General features: G+C 38.8%; 1 protein-coding gene across 4 annotated transcripts in view; it reads left to right on the top strand.

Moving 5' to 3' along the window:
• The window catches only part of PHKB (phosphorylase kinase regulatory subunit beta), an 82,365-nt gene that overhangs the window by 36,798 nt on the left and 25,770 nt on the right, over window positions 1–19,797 (top strand). For all 4 annotated transcript variants that reach the window (XM_057402190.1, XM_057402191.1, XM_057402192.1 and 1 more), the window contains 6 exons: window positions 774–831; window positions 3,413–3,490; window positions 5,430–5,588; window positions 8,283–8,377; window positions 14,307–14,362; window positions 14,541–14,634. In XM_057402190.1, coding sequence (XP_057258173.1) covers window positions 774–831; window positions 3,413–3,490; window positions 5,430–5,588; window positions 8,283–8,377; window positions 14,307–14,362; window positions 14,541–14,634 — 540 coding nt within the window. The remainder of the gene's footprint in view (window positions 1–773; window positions 832–3,412; window positions 3,491–5,429; window positions 5,589–8,282; window positions 8,378–14,306; window positions 14,363–14,540; window positions 14,635–19,797) is intronic.

Genomic DNA, 19,797 nt, shown 5'->3' with positions numbered 1-19,797 from the left:
CCTGTGTAACATTATCTAGGTGTTCCTGCTCTGGCAGGGGGATTGGACTAGATGATCTTTTGAGGTCCCTTCCAATCTCTAGCATACTGTGATACTGTGTGATACTGTGAACAACAAAAAACAACAAAAACCTCACACCAAAACAAAATCCCCTTCCCCCCCCCCCCCCAAAAGAAAAGAAATAATAAACCAAACCAGACACAATCACCAGTATTTGCAATTAGAATTGCACAGTGATGCCTAATTGCTTCAAGTGAATGGAGGTGCATTTTACAATTTGTCGTGTGCACTTTTGAGAGATTGCTAAATTAGCAAGTTGGTTGTTAATTGTTTTGTAGTGAATGTGCTTCCATGTGCATTTAGGGTACAGTTTATTTCACGTAAATAAGGAAGTTATTTATTATTTTATTTAATTTCACAGCTGACTACAGCCTGAGTGTATAGAAAACAGTGCTGCTTTTGACCACAATATTTATCAGTAAAGGTTATCTAAATGAAAATTTATGTTTTTTTCCTCCCTGGTAGTTTCTGGAAAAGAAAACATAGATTATATAAAAATATATAGATTATATAAAAATTCTGCTGGAGAATGACGCAGAGGACAGTTAAAGTGCCCATGAATTAAGAAGCTGTAACCTAAATGAAAAGTTGATGTCTTTTCATTCATGTTTGTATTTTGTTGCTTTGAAATTATTCAGTGGGATACTCAAATATATATCTTAAAAAAAAAGAAAAAAAAGATGAAATGTCTGACTAATTTTTTTTCTTTTCAGCTTTTTGATGGCATTGAGTGTGAATTCCCTCTGTTTTTTATTTTCATGATAATTGATGGTAAGTGTAGCTTTACATTCTTGTTCTTTAAAGGCATTTGAGAGATGCGCCCTTAGGGGAAAGGTACAAAATGATTTTCCTGTCCTGCCAAAATAAATCGTAATGCAGTGACACTAAATATCTCAGCAGTGTATTAAACTACTGAATATCTAGGTGACTCCTGAGAACTGGATTTTGTTACATGTGTAATGGTGGGACAGTGCTTCGTTCAGCAAGGAAGGAGAGTGTCCTGTAAATTATAGTCCCTAATCCCTCGTTTTTTTCACATCAGCAAAATTTCTTTCTTCATTTACTTTTTTAAAGATTAGCAGAGCATAGTTAAGTAACTGTATATGTACTTGTATTTTCTCTTGTAAGTTAAACTAATTAGCCCATCAACTTTCCTGGTTTCTCAGTGGCAGCCTTTTAGGATTTTTTAGACATGGAGAGTTAAAACAGTTCTGGCAAGTAGGTATTATTGAATTACTGAATCGATCACGCATTTTTTAGTAGTACTAAGTAGTATTATTATATTAGTATTATGTAATTATATTTATGTTATTATTATGTAGTAGTATTTTTATAATAGTATTATATTTTATTCTTCATGGATGATGATCGTTACTAGCTAACTGTTGTCTAGATGATTCTTGATATTAAAGCTATTGTATTATCACGTAAGTGTGTCTTATTATCCCCTACAGCATCTGCCAGTAAGATTAAATTGCAGATACTCAGAATATTATAAATTCAGAAAACTTCAGCACATCATGGCTGTGCTCAAGTGTTTTGAAATAGTTCAGCAGCGTGTCACTTAACAGGCTTTTCTGTGTGCAAACTTTCACGTGTTTGTTTCTTGTAAGAAGTGATTTCATTTCCTGTATATATATATATATATATATATATATATATATATATATACACACTCTTGGGAATATTTTAAAGTGTCATAAACAAAACTTGTGAAGCTTTGGTTTTTAATAGAGTGTTGAAGAGCTATGAAATGAAATCTGTATACAGTAGTCAAATTTCAGTTTACTGTCTTTCCAGTAGAAATATTTGTTGGCTTTTCTTGAAATAATAAAAGATAATTTCTTGTTAATTGTATGTAACAATATACATGTATTTTAAAAAAAACACAAAAACGAACAAAATATCTCAAAACTTAAAAATGAACAACAAACTTATCTAAACATATATACGTAAATTCATCTGTGCATATACAGATAAATATATATCAGATACACCTAAACTTATCTAATAAAAAACATATCTAAACTTTTTTTGTAATAAAAGTGGTCTGTTATATTTGTTCTCAGTGGGTTAGTTTCTTATTTTCTGTCGTCTTGTTTTTGTATTTCAGAATTCACCCACAAGAATTCAAAAAGGCTGCTTTTTCTTCTAGGTTTTTTTGCGGGGCTTTTTTTTCCCCCTGTTGGGATTTCTCTCCAAAGGAAATGATTAGGACTCTCTTGGTAGCAGCTGTGCATTTATAGCTGTGGGAATGGATTAAACTAAATCAATATGACTGTTTTTTTCATAAGACATATTTCAGTAGCATTTTTGAAATTTCTGGTTGAATAGAGGATTATGGTAGCTTTCTAGGGTAAGATACGGAGGGAAACAGCTATTTATAATAATATGGAAGAATATGGTAATTGCAAAGGAAAACTGGAAGGAAATGAAAGGAAGAATCGAATGGTGTGGGTTGGGATTACAATGAAGAAGTTTCATCTAACTTGTTCCCCTTTCAGTGTTAAAAATGTTCTGTTTTAAAATGTCAGTGTGACTTGTCAGGTTCATCCATGTTTTGCTTGATGAACAGAAATGCTTTTGGTATTTTTCATACATCTTTTAATAGAAGAACTTCTGATGAGCTGAACACTGATCATGTTCATCAGATTCATTTTGGAATCACTTAAGTTCTGGTAGAAGAACATTTAAGGTACTGGTACTGCCAAATGTAACAGTTTCTTCCCAAAAATATTATCATAAAGACTTGTCTATTCTGTTCAATATATTAAGGTGTGTCAGCAGTTCTGAACCTCTATGATATGAAGATAAAATAGCTATGTAACTTATCAGTGTAAACACTCTATCTAAAAGTCTTTGGAGGGAAATTGTTCCTTTTACTACTTCAGATTCCTTTTGTATTTATTCATGAGGATTCCTAGGCAGCTCACTTCTAGGTCAGTTTGCATCTCTGTACTAAAGATTTGGAACCAGCCTGTTTGTCCCCGCACTGACACACAAGCTCTGCTTCTTCATTCTGCTATAGTTAAGTTACTTACAGCTAGCTGGGCTGGTTGTCTGTGTCCAGTTCCTGAGCCTCTGTAAATTCACAGCTTTACTACCTCATGTAACTTGCCATCAATTTCACTTTAAGCTAATAAAGAGTGCGGCTGACTCATGATCCTTGTGAGATTTAACTATAGCAGTAAGTGAGGATCTACAGTTTAGTCTTTTACTTTTCATGAATTGCTTAGTGTGCAGGCAGTACCACATTGAAAAATAAACACGAGATTTTTCTCCTGTTATGAACATTAAGCCGATGGAATAGTTCTTTCTTCCATTAAATCAGTTCTTTTTTTGTTATTTTTAGGAGTTTTTAGAGGAAATCCTGCACAAGTAAAGGAGTATCAGGATCTTCTGGATCCTTTGCTTCAACATACATGTGAAGGTATTATCTGATAATCATTCTTCTGAAGCACTGTAGCTTTTTATGAAGCTAAAATTATTAAAATACTGAAATTTCTATTAATGGATACTGCAGTCAGAGCAAAGAAGAAGTAATAATATTACAGTGTTTCCTGATGATAAAATACTAGCAGTGATATAACCTCTTTCATGTAGGTACTTTGTATCATAAAGTGTGATAATAAAAGTAATGTTACAGGGGAAGATGCTTTTGATATAAGTAAGAACGACATATATGTTATGTACATTACATTATACAAATGCTTCTTATAAAATATAAGATTTACACTGTATCCCATCATTCCTGCCCTCTTTCACCTATTCTTCATTGTGTACAAAGTTCACTTTGACTTTGCAGGAAAAAACTACCTACCAACAGACAGATTTTTTTCAGTGTTCCACCTGGATACAGCTGAGAATTACTCGTATCATTCATTGTCACTTAAATTCACAAGACTTAAAAAATAATTTGATGTGTGCATATGAAATTGTTTCTGGCTCAGAGCAGTGAAAGTGGCAATATGTTAATTTTAATACAAATGTTCTCTTAAATTGTGCACTCCAGAATTTTGGTGGACCTGCAGACAAGGCTATTGGTGGCCTACACACACATCCATCCAAAATTCAGTTAAAATAAAAGAACAGAAACAAGAGAAAGGCTGTAAGTTTGAGTGTAAAGGAAAAAAATGGCCTGAGAACTGAACAAGCTTCAATATACCGACAATCCAGTTTTAGATCTCAGCATCTTTAGTCACTTGTTCTTGACATCTGTGCTACAGTTACAGAAGTAGATGCAGAATATTTTAATGTGACTTGTTCTTTAAACCTAGACTGTCTTGAAGTCAACTAGTTTCTGTAATTTTGTTACCAAATTTTTATTGCATAGCAAATATTCTGACATTGCTTGATAATTTCTTTTTTCTAATTATTAATGGATATGTGAAGTTCCATGGACACTAAATTAATCTTGTGGTTCCTCGTGTTGAATGTCATCATGAGTATGTCATGTCGAAATTTCTGGGTGTGTTTTGATACCTCACTCGTTTGAATATTCCATCTCTGGGACCTTTCATTTTTCAGTTTTTCTCAGCTTCTTGGCAGTTTGGTGTTTTTTTTTTGTCTAATCAAATAGACACTGCAACATTATTCTGTTCATCGTATGTTCTTTATCCAAATAAATTCAGAATTTTGCAAAAAGCATATTAATTTGGGTTTGTATTGCATATAATTAGGTCAGTCAATTGTAATTATATTCCAAAATTCGTAAGTCTTGTCCACTTAAAAAAATGTTGAAGCAGAGGTTGTTGATCCACAATAATCAGTAATACCTGTGGTGTAACTCTAGATGCAAGATATGCTGCCTTCCAATGAAGAAGTTATGCCATTTTGTTTCATGACGCTTCAAAACTAAAATCCTCATTTTTACTTGGTTTTCTGTACATGCAAAAAAATTATAAATTTCCTGTAACTAAATGGTTGGCTACTTTTGGCCAAGATTTCAGCTTTAAAATTTATCTGATACTGAGTTGCTGTTAAGTGTGGGGAAAAACACCCTGTTTCACCCTGATGCAATTTTCATTTGTTTCGGTTATGGTTTGTTACTTGTACTGCACTTCGCTTTATTGTTTTTGTTCTTGCACAGTAAAGTGCTACACAGATAGTGTATGTGTTCTGGGAAGGAATTATGTGGAAATGTTCAGTGAAAAAAAGAAATAGTTTATTATTACCCTGGGTTTCCCATAGTGATTAAGGTTTTGCAAGATAACTATGAATGGCAACAGTCATATCTGTTCAGTCAGATTGTTGCTAGGGTACAGATTTTCCTGATTTCAGATCCACTTTAGCTTTATTATGGAACTACAAACAAATAATAAGGGAAGTGGAATTTATTTGCTTACTTTACTTATTTTAAAACTCCATAGGGTGTCCTGTTGTACCGAAGTATTACTATGTGCCAGCTGATTTTGTTGAACTGGAGAAGAAGAACCCTGGCAGTCAGAAACGGTTTCCTAGTAACAGTGGATGTGATGGAAAATTTTTCTTGTGGGGACAGGCAGTTTACATCATTGCAAAACTCCTGGGTAAGAGGCTGAGGAAATTCTTTCAGGTTTTAACTTACCCCCAAATGAAGGGTATTTATTTTGTTGATGTTTTTGTTGAATCTGAAAAAATATGCATTGTCTTGAATTTTGATTGGACTGTGAGTGACATGGTTTAGGTACTCTATTTTGGTACATATCTGATAGGCAAAAACTGCTTTTTATTCTTTATGTTAAAAGCACAGTATGCTGCATGCAGCATGGTGTGAAGCTTACTGGAATATTTCAGAATACTAAAATCTTCTAAACATATGTTTCTTTTCTTTCCCTGGCTTTCTCTCTTATTTCCTCTTCTTCATGGCAAAATATATTAACACTGGATTAACTGTGTCAGCTGCCCCTGTACAGTGATGTTTGTAGATGATCTGTAGCATTTAATTAAAATTTACTGTTTTAAGCAACACATGCTTAACTTTTGAATAACTTTTCCTTTTTACAGTCTCAGGAAAAGTTGATGTTGTCTTCAGTCTGTTATTTTTAGCTTTTGGAAGAAACTAGATGAGCAGCATGTGAAAGTGCATTTCAAAGTTGGGCTGTTGAAAACTGTTATAATGAATTTCAGTCACAAATGAACTTGTGATCTCTCTTGAGAGAATTCGAAGGCTAATGCAAAAGCAGTTGTTAAGCTTCAAAAGTCTTCAAAGTTAAGATTTTCCTCTTCTAAGTATTTCTTTTAGGAGAAAGATATATTCCTTTATTTTAACGTGGTCAACATTTACCTAGTAATCATCAGATTGAGTTATAAAATTTTTTTTCTGTGAACATTATGAAGGGAAACAGGCTGTTGGTAGTAAAAATGAGAAACACTGGAGGGGACTTTAAAATGCAAGACTTGATAAGAACAATGGGTGTATCTTTAGGTATGGAGCTCTGGTCTGTATGGTGCTCCACCTGTTTCGTTTTATTGTATTCCTTGCCTAATTCCTTTTTTAGTCAACACTGTAAAGTAAATGCAGGGAGTCTCACCTTTAACAGAAAAAAATTAATTTAACCCTTTAGTATTAGCCAAGTAATCCTCAAATGTGTGTGCATGTGTCAAATACTGTAGTAGCTCTGCTAGTATTCATCTTACAGTAACATTTGTGTAGTTCTGTACCTGCAAAAGACTGGTTAAATAACTTGTATTTATTGTTTGCTAAATGCTGTTTGAGTAACATAACTTTCTTCTGGTTTGTTTTGATTCTTTCCTTTGTTGAATAATGTTGCATGCTTTCGTCGTTGCACTAAATCTCTTTTTGAATTGTTCTCATTATTAACTGTTTCCTTTATTGTTTAAAAATTCTCCCTCCACTGTATTCACTACCTCTCATTCCTCCCTCCCTTTTTTTCAAAATATTTTTATTTCTTTTGTCTTTGCAAATAGGGTCTGGAAACTTCTTCACAGACCTAAATCTGTTTGCTAGTAATTCAGATAAACTTTGAATTACTGGCAAATTTTATTCATACTCATTTATAATTGGTGCATTTAACTTCGCACTTTTCTGGGTGAAAACCTACCCCAGTGGCAGTCTTGTCCTTGGTGAAAGACTTCATGTGTGTTACTTTGCTTGTTGGTGCTTTCTAATTAAATGGAAGCCTGACTTCAAACATCTTGATTTCTGGAGAAGTACTGGTTTCCCATTTAGTCATCCCTTTCAGAAACTGCTGTCGCCTCCAGGGAAATGATTAATTTGTTTTGATCAGCCTCCTTACTTTTATTGGAGTACTTTTTGTTGTTCTTGTTTTTCCTGCCTTCCTGCTTCTCTCCCTCCTTCCCTCCCTCCCTCCCTCTCCTTCCTTTCCCTTTTTCTTTTCCTTTCATTCTTTCTTTCTTCTCTTTCTGGAGAACGTTAAAGTAACTTCCTTCCTTTTCCTCTCCTTTCCTCCCTCCCTCCCTCCCTCCCTCCCTCCCTCCCTCCCTCCCTCTCTCTCCTTCCTCTCCTTCCTTTCCCTTTTTCTTTTCCTTTCATTCTCTCTTTTTTCTATTTCTCTGTTTCTGGAGAAGGTTAAAATAACTTCCTTCCTTTTTCCTCTCCTTTCCCTTTTTCTTTTCCTTTCCTTCTTTCTTTCTTCTCTTTCTCTCCTTCTGGGGAAGGTTAAAATAATGCAATTTTAGAGTTGTGGGGATTGTATTCTGCCTTGTAAAAAACTCTGTGTAGAAAGTGCTAGGTTTCAAAAAAACGTAATTGTTTTTTTTTTAGATTTCTTCTTGAGATATCATATTGAGAGTTGTCTTAGATATCCGTTGTCCCATTCCACATTGTTGTGAGATTACTTTGAGATAAAAGGCTATCTGCTTTTCTTCAAAGCTAAGAAATTTTTGATGGTAAACATTGAGTTTCTTGTTAAAACACCAGATTAATTCCATGATTGTGGATTTGAGGGCTTTATATGTGACTTGTGTGCTGTGGAGCCTGCTCGCATATATTCTTTTAACGCATCTCTGTGAAAAAATAAAGGATTGTTTTTATTTAGTTAGTTGTATTATAGTTAGCTGTAGTAAGAATGATGCTTAAGTCATTAGTCCTAAAATTAATATAATTTTTCACAATGTTTTTTTTATATGTAAATTATTGATCTAAAAAAAAATATTATAGCAGCAGAACTGACTATGTAAGATACATTTTTATGCCTCCTTCACAAAAGCTGCAGGGAAGTACTCACATCATTCTGTATTTTATTATAATTTCCTTTCAGCTGACAAATTAATAAGTCCTAAAGATATTGACCCTATTGGTCGGTATGTAGCTCCACAAGATCAGCGGAATGTTAGCATGAGATTTTCAAATCAGGTAAGCATAAGCTTAGAATTAAAACATTTTTACTGAAAAAAAATGTGACCTTTGTGTTACACATGGTCTTCTAACGTTACAGTTAAAGTGCTAGGGAAATTTTAAATATGTGTCTGTCGTAGTTGATGGAAGATTGATTGCTTTCAAAAGGAAGATTATAACATTGCAGGTTTTGCCTTTAATTAAGTGGTGCAATCAAAATGTATGTAAATGATACGTAAAATGCAAGTTTAAGTAGATGCTAATAGATACGTGTGTTTCTTTGAGTTAAGATATGTCAGGGAAGCAAGAATGAGCCTTGGTTTTTGTTCTTTCAAATTAATTACCACTTCAATGTATTAATATTTTTTTCATTTAAAGCTCCTAAGAGATACAAGGATGAAGTTCTTTTTTGGTGTGCATGGTGTGTAGAGATGCTTCTGATTTTGCCTTATATGCGCAGCGAGTCTGAGTGCTCAAAGATGGGAAATGCTTGAAACAGTGTAATTCAAATCTGCAGCAGATAGGATAACAATATAGAAACATGGTCTATATGTAGGAACTTTTATTATAGAGGTAAGAACTGTATGTACAGCAGCATGTAGCTAAGAGATTTTTTCAGTCATTTATTTCTTGATATAAGGAATATATATTTGGTAAGTTCATTGTTCAGCGTTGTGAATATGTTATTGAAGTGTAAAATACTTACCCTAAGATTTATTCCAAGATCAGAAATGAAGAATGTTTTTCATGTTTGATCCAAATGCTGCTTAAAATGCCTGCTACCCCACTATGTCCTGTCACCAAGGTGTCTCATTCATAATGAGACTTTCATTGTTCACAGTGCCCTACTTCTGCCATGTTATTATGAGGTAATGAAAGCTCAGTTACTTCATTTCTTCCCAGTTTCCTTCTTTGTTCTTACATCAAGGGATGATGAACACTACAGAACGTGGGAGCTGCTGCATTCACATGCCCTTTAAGGAGTGCCAGTAGAAGCCTGTAGCCAATCAGGGCTGCATGCGGCACATCCAACTTTTTTGGTTTTTCTTCTTTGATTCTTGAAACCTGTAATTCTTAATGCACCACAGATGAACACTTTGAGGAAAATGCTGGCTTGTTTAAAGACACTTCATGACTTACCAGAAATTCTTATAGTAGAAAAGCATTTTTACTTTACTATTTTTTTTTATACTTTTTTTTTTTTTTAATACTTTTACTATTTTTGGGGGTAGCTGTTATATGATAGGGACTTTCCAGATCTTCAGAGAAAAATAGCCTTTGCCCTGGGAGCTTTCTGGAAGAGACTATAAATAATACAATAAAAATTTATTTTCTCATAATTTACTCCTTGGTGGCCACATTGTGGGTGAGTAAAGAACTTACTAAAATGCAGTTACCTGATAAAATTCAGCAATATAATAGGGGCTTTAAAAGCTCAAGAGTGTTGAAAGAATAAAAAATAACTTCAGCAGCTTTGTTTTGATATTTTACTTCATCTGCAAATGATGCAAAAAAAAAAAAAGCTTTGTCACTGTTAAAAATGAGATCAGACTAGATGGTTTGTCACTGTCAAGTGGCTATACAGTCCTCATTTTTAAGCACTCAACAGTTGTCTAGAATTATTTCAAAGAGCAACTGTGCTTTACTCAGACAGCTCGGCTGAGCTGATGGTTGTTAATCTTTCCCTTTAAAAGCTGCCTTAGCTGCTGAATTTTGCTGAAACTTTGGCAGAAATTTTCATACGTGGGACCACTGATGTTTTTGTTGTTACCAGAATAGGGGAAAGAGAAAGACCTTCCCAGGGTGATCCTTGAGCGTACTCTGATGGGCAAGACTGAAGTTATATTTGAAAGCTAGAAATCAAGAAAGGATAAGTTTACCTTTTTTTTTCTCCCTTTAAACCTAAAAATCTTCACAGAAATCTGACTTAGAGCAATTCAGCAATTCCTGTAGTTCTTTTGTAAGCAAGGGGTTCTGAGATGGATTGTCTGTTGTTCAGTAGCTTACAGGTAAATAAATGGAGAAGCTCTGGAATCACTTGAGTCTGCTTATACCTCTCTTATTCCAAGTGATGATACTTCTTTGCTATAGATGGCTGTGCTTTTCTTTGACATGAAGATGATAAAACTGTCCAAGATACTGCATGTGCTTATAATGTGGGTGAGAACAAAGAGAGGCATTTTGGAATATGTGGGAATTCCAGCTCACTGTGGCATCACAGACCAGGCAGTCTCACCTCTGTGCCTGGCAAAATCTTGGAGCAGATTCTTATGGAAGGCATGCTAAGGCACATGAAAAACAGCAAGGTGCTTGGTGACAGCCAGCATGGCTTCACGAAGGGGAAATCCTGCCTGACCAATTTGATGGCCTTCTCTGAGGGGGCTACGGAACTGATGGACAGGGGTAGAGCAGTTGATGTCATCTACCTGGACTTGTGTAAAGCATTCAACACTGTCCCACATGACATCCTTGTCTCTAAATTGGAGAGACATCAATTTGATGGATGGACCACTCAGTGGATAAAGAACTGGCTGGATGGCCAAATGCAAAGAGTTGTGGTCAATGGCTCAATGTCCGGCTGGAGACCAGTAACGAGTGGTGTCCCTCAGCGATCAGTGTTGGGACCAGTCTTGTACAACATCTTCGTCGCTGACATGGACAGTGGGATTGAGTGTGCCCTCAGTAAGTTTGCCGATGACACCAAGCTGTGTGGTTCGGTTGGTAGGCTAGAGGGAAGGAATGCCATTCAGAGGGACCTTGACACGCTTGTGAGGTGGGCTGATGCCAACCTCATGAAGTTTAACCATGACAAGTGCAAGGTCCTACACCTGGGTCAGAGCAATCCCAGGCACAGCTGCAGGTTGGGCAGAGAAGAGATTCAGAGCAGCCCTGCGGGGAAAGATTTGGGGGTGTTGGTCAATGAGAAAATGAACATGAGCTGTCAGTACGTGCTTGCAGCCCGGAAAGCCAACCGTATCCTGGACTGCATCAAAAGGAGCATGACCAGCAGGTCGAAGGAGGTGATCCTGCCCCTCTACTGCTCTTGGGAGACCTCACCTGGAGTATTGTGTGCAGTTCTGGTGTCGTCAACATAAAAAGGGCATGGAACTGTTGGAACAAGTCCAGAGAAGGGCCACGAGGATGATCAGGAGACTGGAGCACCTCCTGTATGAAGACAGGCTGAAGAAGTTGGGTTTGTTCAGCCTGGAGAAGAGAAGGCTGCGTGGAGACCTCATAGCAGCCTTCCAGTATGTGAAGGGGGCCTATAGGGATGCTGGGGAGGGACTCTTCATTAGGGACTGTAGCGACAGGACAAGGGGTAATGAGTTGTCCTGGGTTCAGCAGTAGCAGTCATTTTTCCCCTTCTTGGTAGCTGGTGCAGTGCAGTGTTTTGACTTTTGGCCTGGGAACAGAGCTGATAGTGATGTTTTGGTTTGGCCAAGGACTTTGTGAGCCTCATGCTCTGCCAGGGAGGAGGGGAAGCCAGGAGGAAGCAGAGACAGGACACCTGATCTAAACTGACCAAAGAGGTATTCCATACCACAGCATGTCATGCCCAGAATGTAACCGGGAGTTACCCGGAAGGGCTGGGAGACTGCAGGGTTGGAGGAGGTATGGGTCGGTCCTTGGTCGGGCTGAGGGGTGCAAGTTATCGGTCGGCTGGTGCTGAGGTGTTGTATTCTCTTCCCTTGTTATTTCCTTTATCATTATTATCATTGGTGGTAGCAGTAGTGATTTGTGTTATACCTTAGTTACTAAACTGTTCTTATCTCAACCCGTGGGAGTTGCATTTTTTTTCGATTCTCCTCTCCGTCCCTCAGGGAGCAGGGGCAGGGCAAGAAAGTTGGGGGAGTGAGCGAACGAATTACCTGACTGGGTTTAAACCACGACATGGGTTAAAACTTAAACAGGGTAAGTTTAGTTTGGATATAAGGAGGAAATTCTTTCCTGTTAGGGTGGTGAGGCACTGGAATGGGTTGCCCAGGGAGGTTGTGAATGCTGCATCCCTGGCGGTGTTCAAGACCAGGTTGGACGAGGCCTTGGGTGATATGGTTTAGTGTGAGGTGTCCCTGCCCATGGCAGGGGGTTTGGAACTAGATGATCTTGAGGTCCTTTCCAACCCTAACTATTCTATGATTCTATGATCAAGCCTTTGTCCTTGTATCCTCTGAGCAGCAGTGTGGAACTTGTGTCAAGTGTGATTGGTGTCCATGCCCTGCTAACCAGGTGGTTGTGGAATTTCACTGGGATTGTTGCTGCTGAAACAGGTGCTGGTCTATCTTGTGTGGTTTTATTATCACACTAGGATCAGAGCAAAATATTTATTGATACATATATTTGTTCCAGTTTTGTCATCATTGTGAAGATTAAAGAATGTGTCCTGGGTTCAGCAGTAGCAGTCATTTTTCTCCTCCTTGGTAGCTGGTGTAGTGCAGTGTTTTGACTTTCAGCTCGGGAACAGAGCTGATAACAAGGATGTTTTGGTTTGGCCAAGGACTTTGTGAGCCTCATGCTCTGCCAGGGAGGAGGGGAAGCCAGGAGGAAGCAGAGACAGGACACCTGACCCAAACTGACCAAAGAGGTATTCCATACCACAGCACGTCATGCCCAGGAGGTAACTGGGAGTGAGCCGGAAGGGCTGGGAGACTGCAGGGTTGGAGGAGGTATCGGTCGCAGCTTGGTCGGGCTGGGGGGGTGGCAAGTTATCGGTTGGCTGGTGGTGAGGTGTTGTATTCTCTTCCCTTGTTATTTCCTTTATCATTATTATCATTGGTGGTAGCAGCAGTGATCTGTGTTATACCTTAGTTACTAAACTGTTCTTATCTCAACCCGTGGGAGTTGCATTCTTTTCAATTCTCCTCTCCATCCCTCCAAGAGCAGGGGGAGGGCAAGAAAGGGGGGGGAAGTGAGTGAACGAGTTACCTGACTGGGTTTAAACCACGACAGAATGAAAGGTAGATGCACAGATATATCAAGGTGAGGGAGTTGTGCTTTGTCAGCAAAAGTCTTGCAGTTAAAGTCAGCAAACAAGTTTCATCTGAGAGTGTTGACCTTGCCTTATTTAATCCACATTTTAAATTTGTTGAAGCAGTTTGAATGTTTGATGATGCTGTTTTATCTAACTGAGCTAATTTATGCAGGATCAGTACTTAGTATTTGCCTTAAAGTGCTAGAAAAATGACTTAAGTATGAAACCACATCTTAATTACGCTTTTGGAAATCAAAATTAGTTTCTTCTCGTTAATGGTGTCTTCTCTTTTCATACAGCTAAAGAACTATTTGATTAAGTTGAACAGAAAAGTATTTCCACTTTAGTAAATTTCATTACTGTAAGGAATAAACAAGAGTATGTAAGCATTTCAGATGCCTGTATATAGATTTTGTTGAGATGCACTCTTTTAGAAGGTGAGGTACCAAAAAGACAATGCAAGGAAATGCTGTTATCTTCTGTAAAATGTAATATACCTCTCATATAACTGTAAAGAGAGGCTGTCTGTTCAAAATATTTCAGAATAAAGGGTTGAAATAATCAGTTCATTATTTTAAAGTGGGTATTATTGGTTACCCAAATAACTGAGTTATTTCACTCTTTCAAAAATGTGTATCGAAACATGGTCATATCAGGTATTTTTCTTACTTATCGGGGTGGGCTTTTTTAATTTAAAAAAGCCAAACAGTGCAAGTGATTACCAGAAACCTATTTAGTAGTAATTCTCCAAAATGCTTCTTGCAAAGTGTTATTGACAGGACCGGTTTTCCATAGTTTTGAGATGTACAGGTTTCACTCCCATGTTGCTCTTCCAATATGTTCACATAGTAAGAAAAAACACTGCAGTGATGTCTGGCATACTAGTGAATTGTTGAAATAGACATTGTCCCTACTCATGCTATATCTAATGAAATGGCTAGCTAGCAACATTAATAAATACTTTTCATTATTTTCTAGGGTCCTTTAGAAAATGATCTGGTAGTACATGTGGCCTTGATAGCAGAAAGTCAGCGGTATGTATTTACTTTTATTATGAATGTATGCGTTAGGGAAGTGTTCAACAACAGACATCTTAAATCAGCTAAAGGTACTCCAGGAAGTGTACAGCTACTTCTGTATCTGCTGCCAAGATAATTGTTAAAACTATGCCTGTTCTGTGATTTGTCATTAAATCTGTTATTTCATTTGTAGCCTACAGGTTTTTCTCAACACCTATGGAATCCAAACTCAGACCCCCCAGCAGGTGGAACCAATTCAGATATGGGCTCAGAAAGAACTTGTCAAAGTAAGAAATCTGTATTTAAAATTATTTCTTTTATCTATACCTTTCTTTCATAACAATAAGAATTTGTATCAAGCTTTTAGGCTTGTGTATCCTGAAGCACGTTGCTTATGGTTTTGTGTTACTTCTAGCTCTCTTTTAAGACACGCTGACCCTGGTCAGTCATACATGCCTCCTTAGAGTCTCAGTGAATCATGGATGTCCAGATCATCTATATTATCTGAATAGGCTTATGACCCAAGCCACTTTCAACAAATAGGGAATAAATAATAGGATTTTAATAATAGCACAGTAGACGACATGAATTGTGATGGAGAAACGAGTAAATGAGCAATAGTTAAATAAATGGAATAAGGCAGTAGTCATAAAACATCAGCTACTTTCATAGTGTAGATCCTGTAACAGGCATTTTACAGTCTTCTTGAGTTGACTATATCCAGTAAGTTTGGTGTTTAAACCCTTTCTCATTTACCCCTTTAACTCAGCACATTTAAAGAACTCTGTTCAGAAATCACTTGGATGAAGGAAGTCTTCAGAATCTCCTTTGTCCTCTGCGAAGGCTGTGGGTTTTCCTTTCTCTATACAGGCAAGTGCCCTCCTACCAAAGTGCAGTACCCCTTCACTAGAAATGCTGGCCCTGGTAGCCTTGTCTGTACTGGGCCTCACTGGTGATGCTGGCTTAGATGCATCTGCTCAGGTGACTATCAAGGCCAGCTGAAACCAACAGGGGAAGATAAAGTCCTAGAAGGCAGCGGGGGCCAGAGAATTCTGGCTGATACTCAAGGATCACCTGCTGCAAGCTCAGCAGTGATGCATCCTGACAAAATGAAATGGGGTGAGAATGCCAGGAGGTCTTCATAGGTACACATGGTGCTCCTGAGCAAACTCAGAAAGAAGAAAGAAGCTTATAGAAGGTGGAAGGGAGGACATGCGCCTGGGAAGAATTACAGAAACATTGTCCGGGAAACTAGGGAGCAGGTCAGGAAAGCTAAGACCCAGTTAGAATTCAGTCCAGCCACGTATCTCAAGGGTAACAGGAAGGGCTTCTAAAGGTATGTGCCAACAAAAGAAAGACGAGGATAATGTGGATCCTCTCCAGAAGGAAATGAAAGACATGGCTACCCTGCATTTGGAGAAGGCTGAGGTTCTTAGTGACTTCTTTGCCTTAGTCTTCCCCAGCAAGTGCTCTAGCCATGTCACTCAAGTCATGGAAGACAAATGCAGAGACTGGGAGAATGAAAACAATAAGCACACTCTAGCAGAGGAACAGGGTCAAGCTCTTCCATGGAACTAGAATGTGCACAAACCCATGGGACCTGATGAAATCCATGCAGGGGTCCCAAAGGTGCTAGCAGATCAAGTTGCTAAGCCACTGTCCATCATATTTGAAAAATAGTGCCAGAGTTCCCAATGACTGGAAAAATGGAAATATAACCCCCATTTTCAAGAAGGGGAAAATGGAAGACCCTGGAAACTACAGACCTGTCAGTCTCACAGCTGTGCATGGCAAAATCATGGAGCAGATTCTCCTGGAAAGCATGCAAAGGCACATGAAAAACAACAAGGTGGTTGATGACAGCCAACATGGCTTCACTAAGGGGAAATCTTGTCTGAACAATTCGATGGCCTTCTCTGATGGCGCTACAGAACTGATGGATAGGAGCAGAGCAGTTGATACCATCTACCTGGACTTGTGCGAAGCATTCAACACTGTCCTGCGTTACATGTTTTTCTGTAAATTCAAGAGACATAAATTTGATAGATGGACCAATCAGTGGATAAAGAATTGTCAGGATGGCTGCAGACAGAGTTGTAGTCAATGGCTTATTGTCAACATGGAGACCAGTGACGAGTGGTGTCACTAGTCACACAGGGACCAGTGTTGGGACTGATCCTGTTCAGCATCTTTGTTGGTGACACGGACAGTGGGATTGAGCGCACTGTCAGCAAGTTTGCCAATAACACTGAGCTGCGTGGTGTGGTCAACACAGAGGAGGGAAGGAATCCAGAGGGACCTTGACACACTTGAGAGGTGGGCCAATGCCAGCCTCATGAGGTTCAACAAAGGAAACTGAAAGGTCCTACACCTGGGTTGGGGCAGTTCCAGGCACAGCTACAGGCTAGGTGAAGTGATTCAGAGCAGCCTTGAGGAAAAGGACTTGGGGATGTTGGTCCATGAGAAACTGAACATGAGCAGGCTTCAGAGTGCACTTGCAGCCCAGAAACCAGCTGTGTTCTGGGCTGCATCAAAAGAAGCATGGCCAGCAGGTTGAAGGAGGTGATCCTGCCTCTGCTCTGCTCTCATGAGACCTCACTTGCAGTACACTGTGCACTTCTGGAGTCCCCAACCTAAGAAAGACATAAAACTGTTGGAGATCATCCAGAGGAGGGCCATGAGGATGATAAGGGGGCTTAGAGTACCTCACATATGAAGGCCAGCTAAGAAAGTTGGGGCTGTTCAATCTGGAGAAGAGAGGGCTACATGGAGACCTTATAGCAGCCTTCCAATATCTGAAGGGGGCCCTACAAGGGTGCTGGAAAGAGACTCTTCATCAGGGACTGTAGTGGTAGGACAAGGGGTAATGGGTTTAATCATAAAACTGGGGAATTCAGGTTAGCTATGAGGAAGAAGCTCTTTACTGCGAGGGTGGTGAGGCACTGGCACAGGTTGCCCAAAGAAGTTGTGAATGCTCCATCACTGGCACTATTCAAGGCTAAGTTGGTCAGAGCCTTGAGTGACAGTGTGAGGTGTCTAGTGTGAGGTGTCTGTGCCCATGGCAGGGGGGGTTGGAACTAGATGATCTTAAGGTCGTTTTCAACCCAAACCATTCTATTACTCTATGAATGGCAGCTACAGGCCACTTCAGCATCCTCTTTTTGTTCAGTCTTGTTCAGTGCTCTCTATACGAGAGCACTCTGCTACACTGAATAGGTGCTTCAAGCTGTCCACAACTGTTTGTCCTGGAAATACATCTAAAAGACCATGACAGATGCTGCTCTAAACAATAAATGCATTGATCAACATTTGTAGGTAAACTTATCACAAGCCCTAATAAATATCTATATGATTACTTGATTTTGATTTACTTCTGTCTCTCATATACCTGTACCCTTCCTCTGAAAATTCCTTGAAAATAGTCCCTCTATGCACAAGCAAGCCTTGATGTGCAGGAAGCTGGCAGACCAGTAAGCTGGTGCAGAATCATGGGTGTGCACTTGATGTGTTTCATGCTTCACCACCAGAAGTGCCATTGTGAATCAGGTACATAAAGCTTCTGTCTAACTTGGAATTATGCAAATTCTCTCAAACAAGAGTGACAAATTCTGAATGTTTGGGGGCAGTATAATGAATGTGTTTAGTTTATCAATCCTGAAGTTCCAGACTCTGTGTTTCTCTTCCTCTGGTATCAGGATCTTATGGCTAATGCTATTATCTGTATCAGAAGCCTGTAAGACCCAGAAAAAAGCAAAATCAAAAATAGAGAAGACAGCAACATATTTCAGACTTTGTCAGTTTGTGAATGTCATGGTTTAAACACAGCCAGACAGCTCGTTCACTCACTCCCCTCCTTCTTGCCCTCCCCCTACTCCTGGAGTGATTGAGAGGAGAACTGAAAAGAATGCAACTCCCACGGGTTGAGATAAGAACAGTTTAGTAACTAAGGTACAACACAAATCACCACTGCTACCACCAAAGACAACAATGATAAGAGAAAATAACAAGGGAAGAGAATACAACACCTCAGCACCAGCCAACCCATAACTCAGCACCCCCCACCCCCACCCCGACCAAGCACCGACCGACACCTTGTCCAACCCTGCGGTCCCAGCCCTTCCGGGTAACTCTCCAGTTACCTCCTGGGCATGACGTGCTGTGGTATGGAATACCTCTTTGGTCAGTTTGGGTCAGGTGTCCTGTCTCTGCTTCCTCCCAGCTTCGCCTCCTCCCTGGCAGAGCATGAGGCTCACAAAGCCCTTGGCCAAACCAAAACATCATTGTTATTGCTCTGTTCCCGGGCCGAAAGTCAAAATACAGCACTGCACCAGCTACCAAGGAGGAGAAAAATGACTGCTACTGCTGAACCCAGGACAATGAGGTTAACTGATGTACCAAGACTGTGCTAGCTTATTTAGAAAAGTGCTTGCCCCAAATACGTACTTCCACTAACCTCTGAGTAGTAGTTAAACCAAGAGAAAATAAACACCCTTGTATGCATTCAGATGTCTTCATTTCTTCACCCTGTTTTGCTTATTAGTCTTCTTGATAATATATTTCAAAATGGATTCTCTGTCTTATTATTCTGAAATTTTTTACCTGAAATTCTGGTTTAGCAAATAGATACTCCATAAATTTACTGTTGAAATATGTATTGTTTTTCTCAGTCATCCACCATTTCTTTGGTCTCCCTGACAGAAGGATGAGACCTGCGTTAAGTTTTATTGTTAACAGTTACATTCCTAGCTGTGACAACTTGTGTGTCAGGAACTGTTTTTCAAAAGCTGGTGAGACATCTGGCAATTCTGGCATTTTCTTTGTACTCATGGTGGGAAGGTACATCTGCCTTGTCAAAGTTTACTTTTAAAAAGAATGTCATGAAATTATTAAATTGCCTTATGCAAAACCTCATCCTTTTGGGCTTGTAAAATAGGCGGTGCTCTCGCTGTGAAGCTGAAGTAATGAAAATAAGAATTACAGTAAATGAAGTTGCATCTCTGGGCTTATTGAAAAAAACAATACAAACCAAAAAGCAAGCAAAAAAAAACCTGGTAGTATTTGTCCTACCAGGACAAATTTGTGGGGAAGGGAAGCTAATGCTGAAACAGTTGCCTGTATTTTGGGGAAAAGAGAGTTGATCCCTAAAGAACATGGATCTCAATATTTACAGTTCTGATGTTGTCCGTCCTCAGTAGCGTTTCATTTAATTCTATTAGAAACTTTTGAACTGGTCTAGTGGCACGTGGTAACAGTTTCAACCCCTACACTTATAAACAGGCATGTGTCAAAAAAAAGTAGTGTGAAAAGAAACAGATGAGGGAAGACATTGATTAAGGAAAATTACGGATTGAAAGTAAGACTGGCGATCACAGAAACAGATCCACAGAGTCTAGTGAGTATGAATGATAAGGGGGAAGAGGAGAACAAGAAATTAGTAAAAAATGTATGCA

This window comes from Pezoporus wallicus, unplaced genomic scaffold (genome assembly GCF_028554395.1).
Source record: "Pezoporus wallicus isolate ANWC-B61680 ecotype Strahan unplaced genomic scaffold, APGP_CSIRO_Pwel_v1 contig_2393, whole genome shotgun sequence".
Classification (NCBI taxonomy): Eukaryota; Metazoa; Chordata; class Aves; order Psittaciformes; family Psittacidae; genus Pezoporus; species Pezoporus wallicus.
Note: the sequence above shows the minus strand (reverse complement) of the source record. Positions and strands in the feature narration are given on the sequence as shown.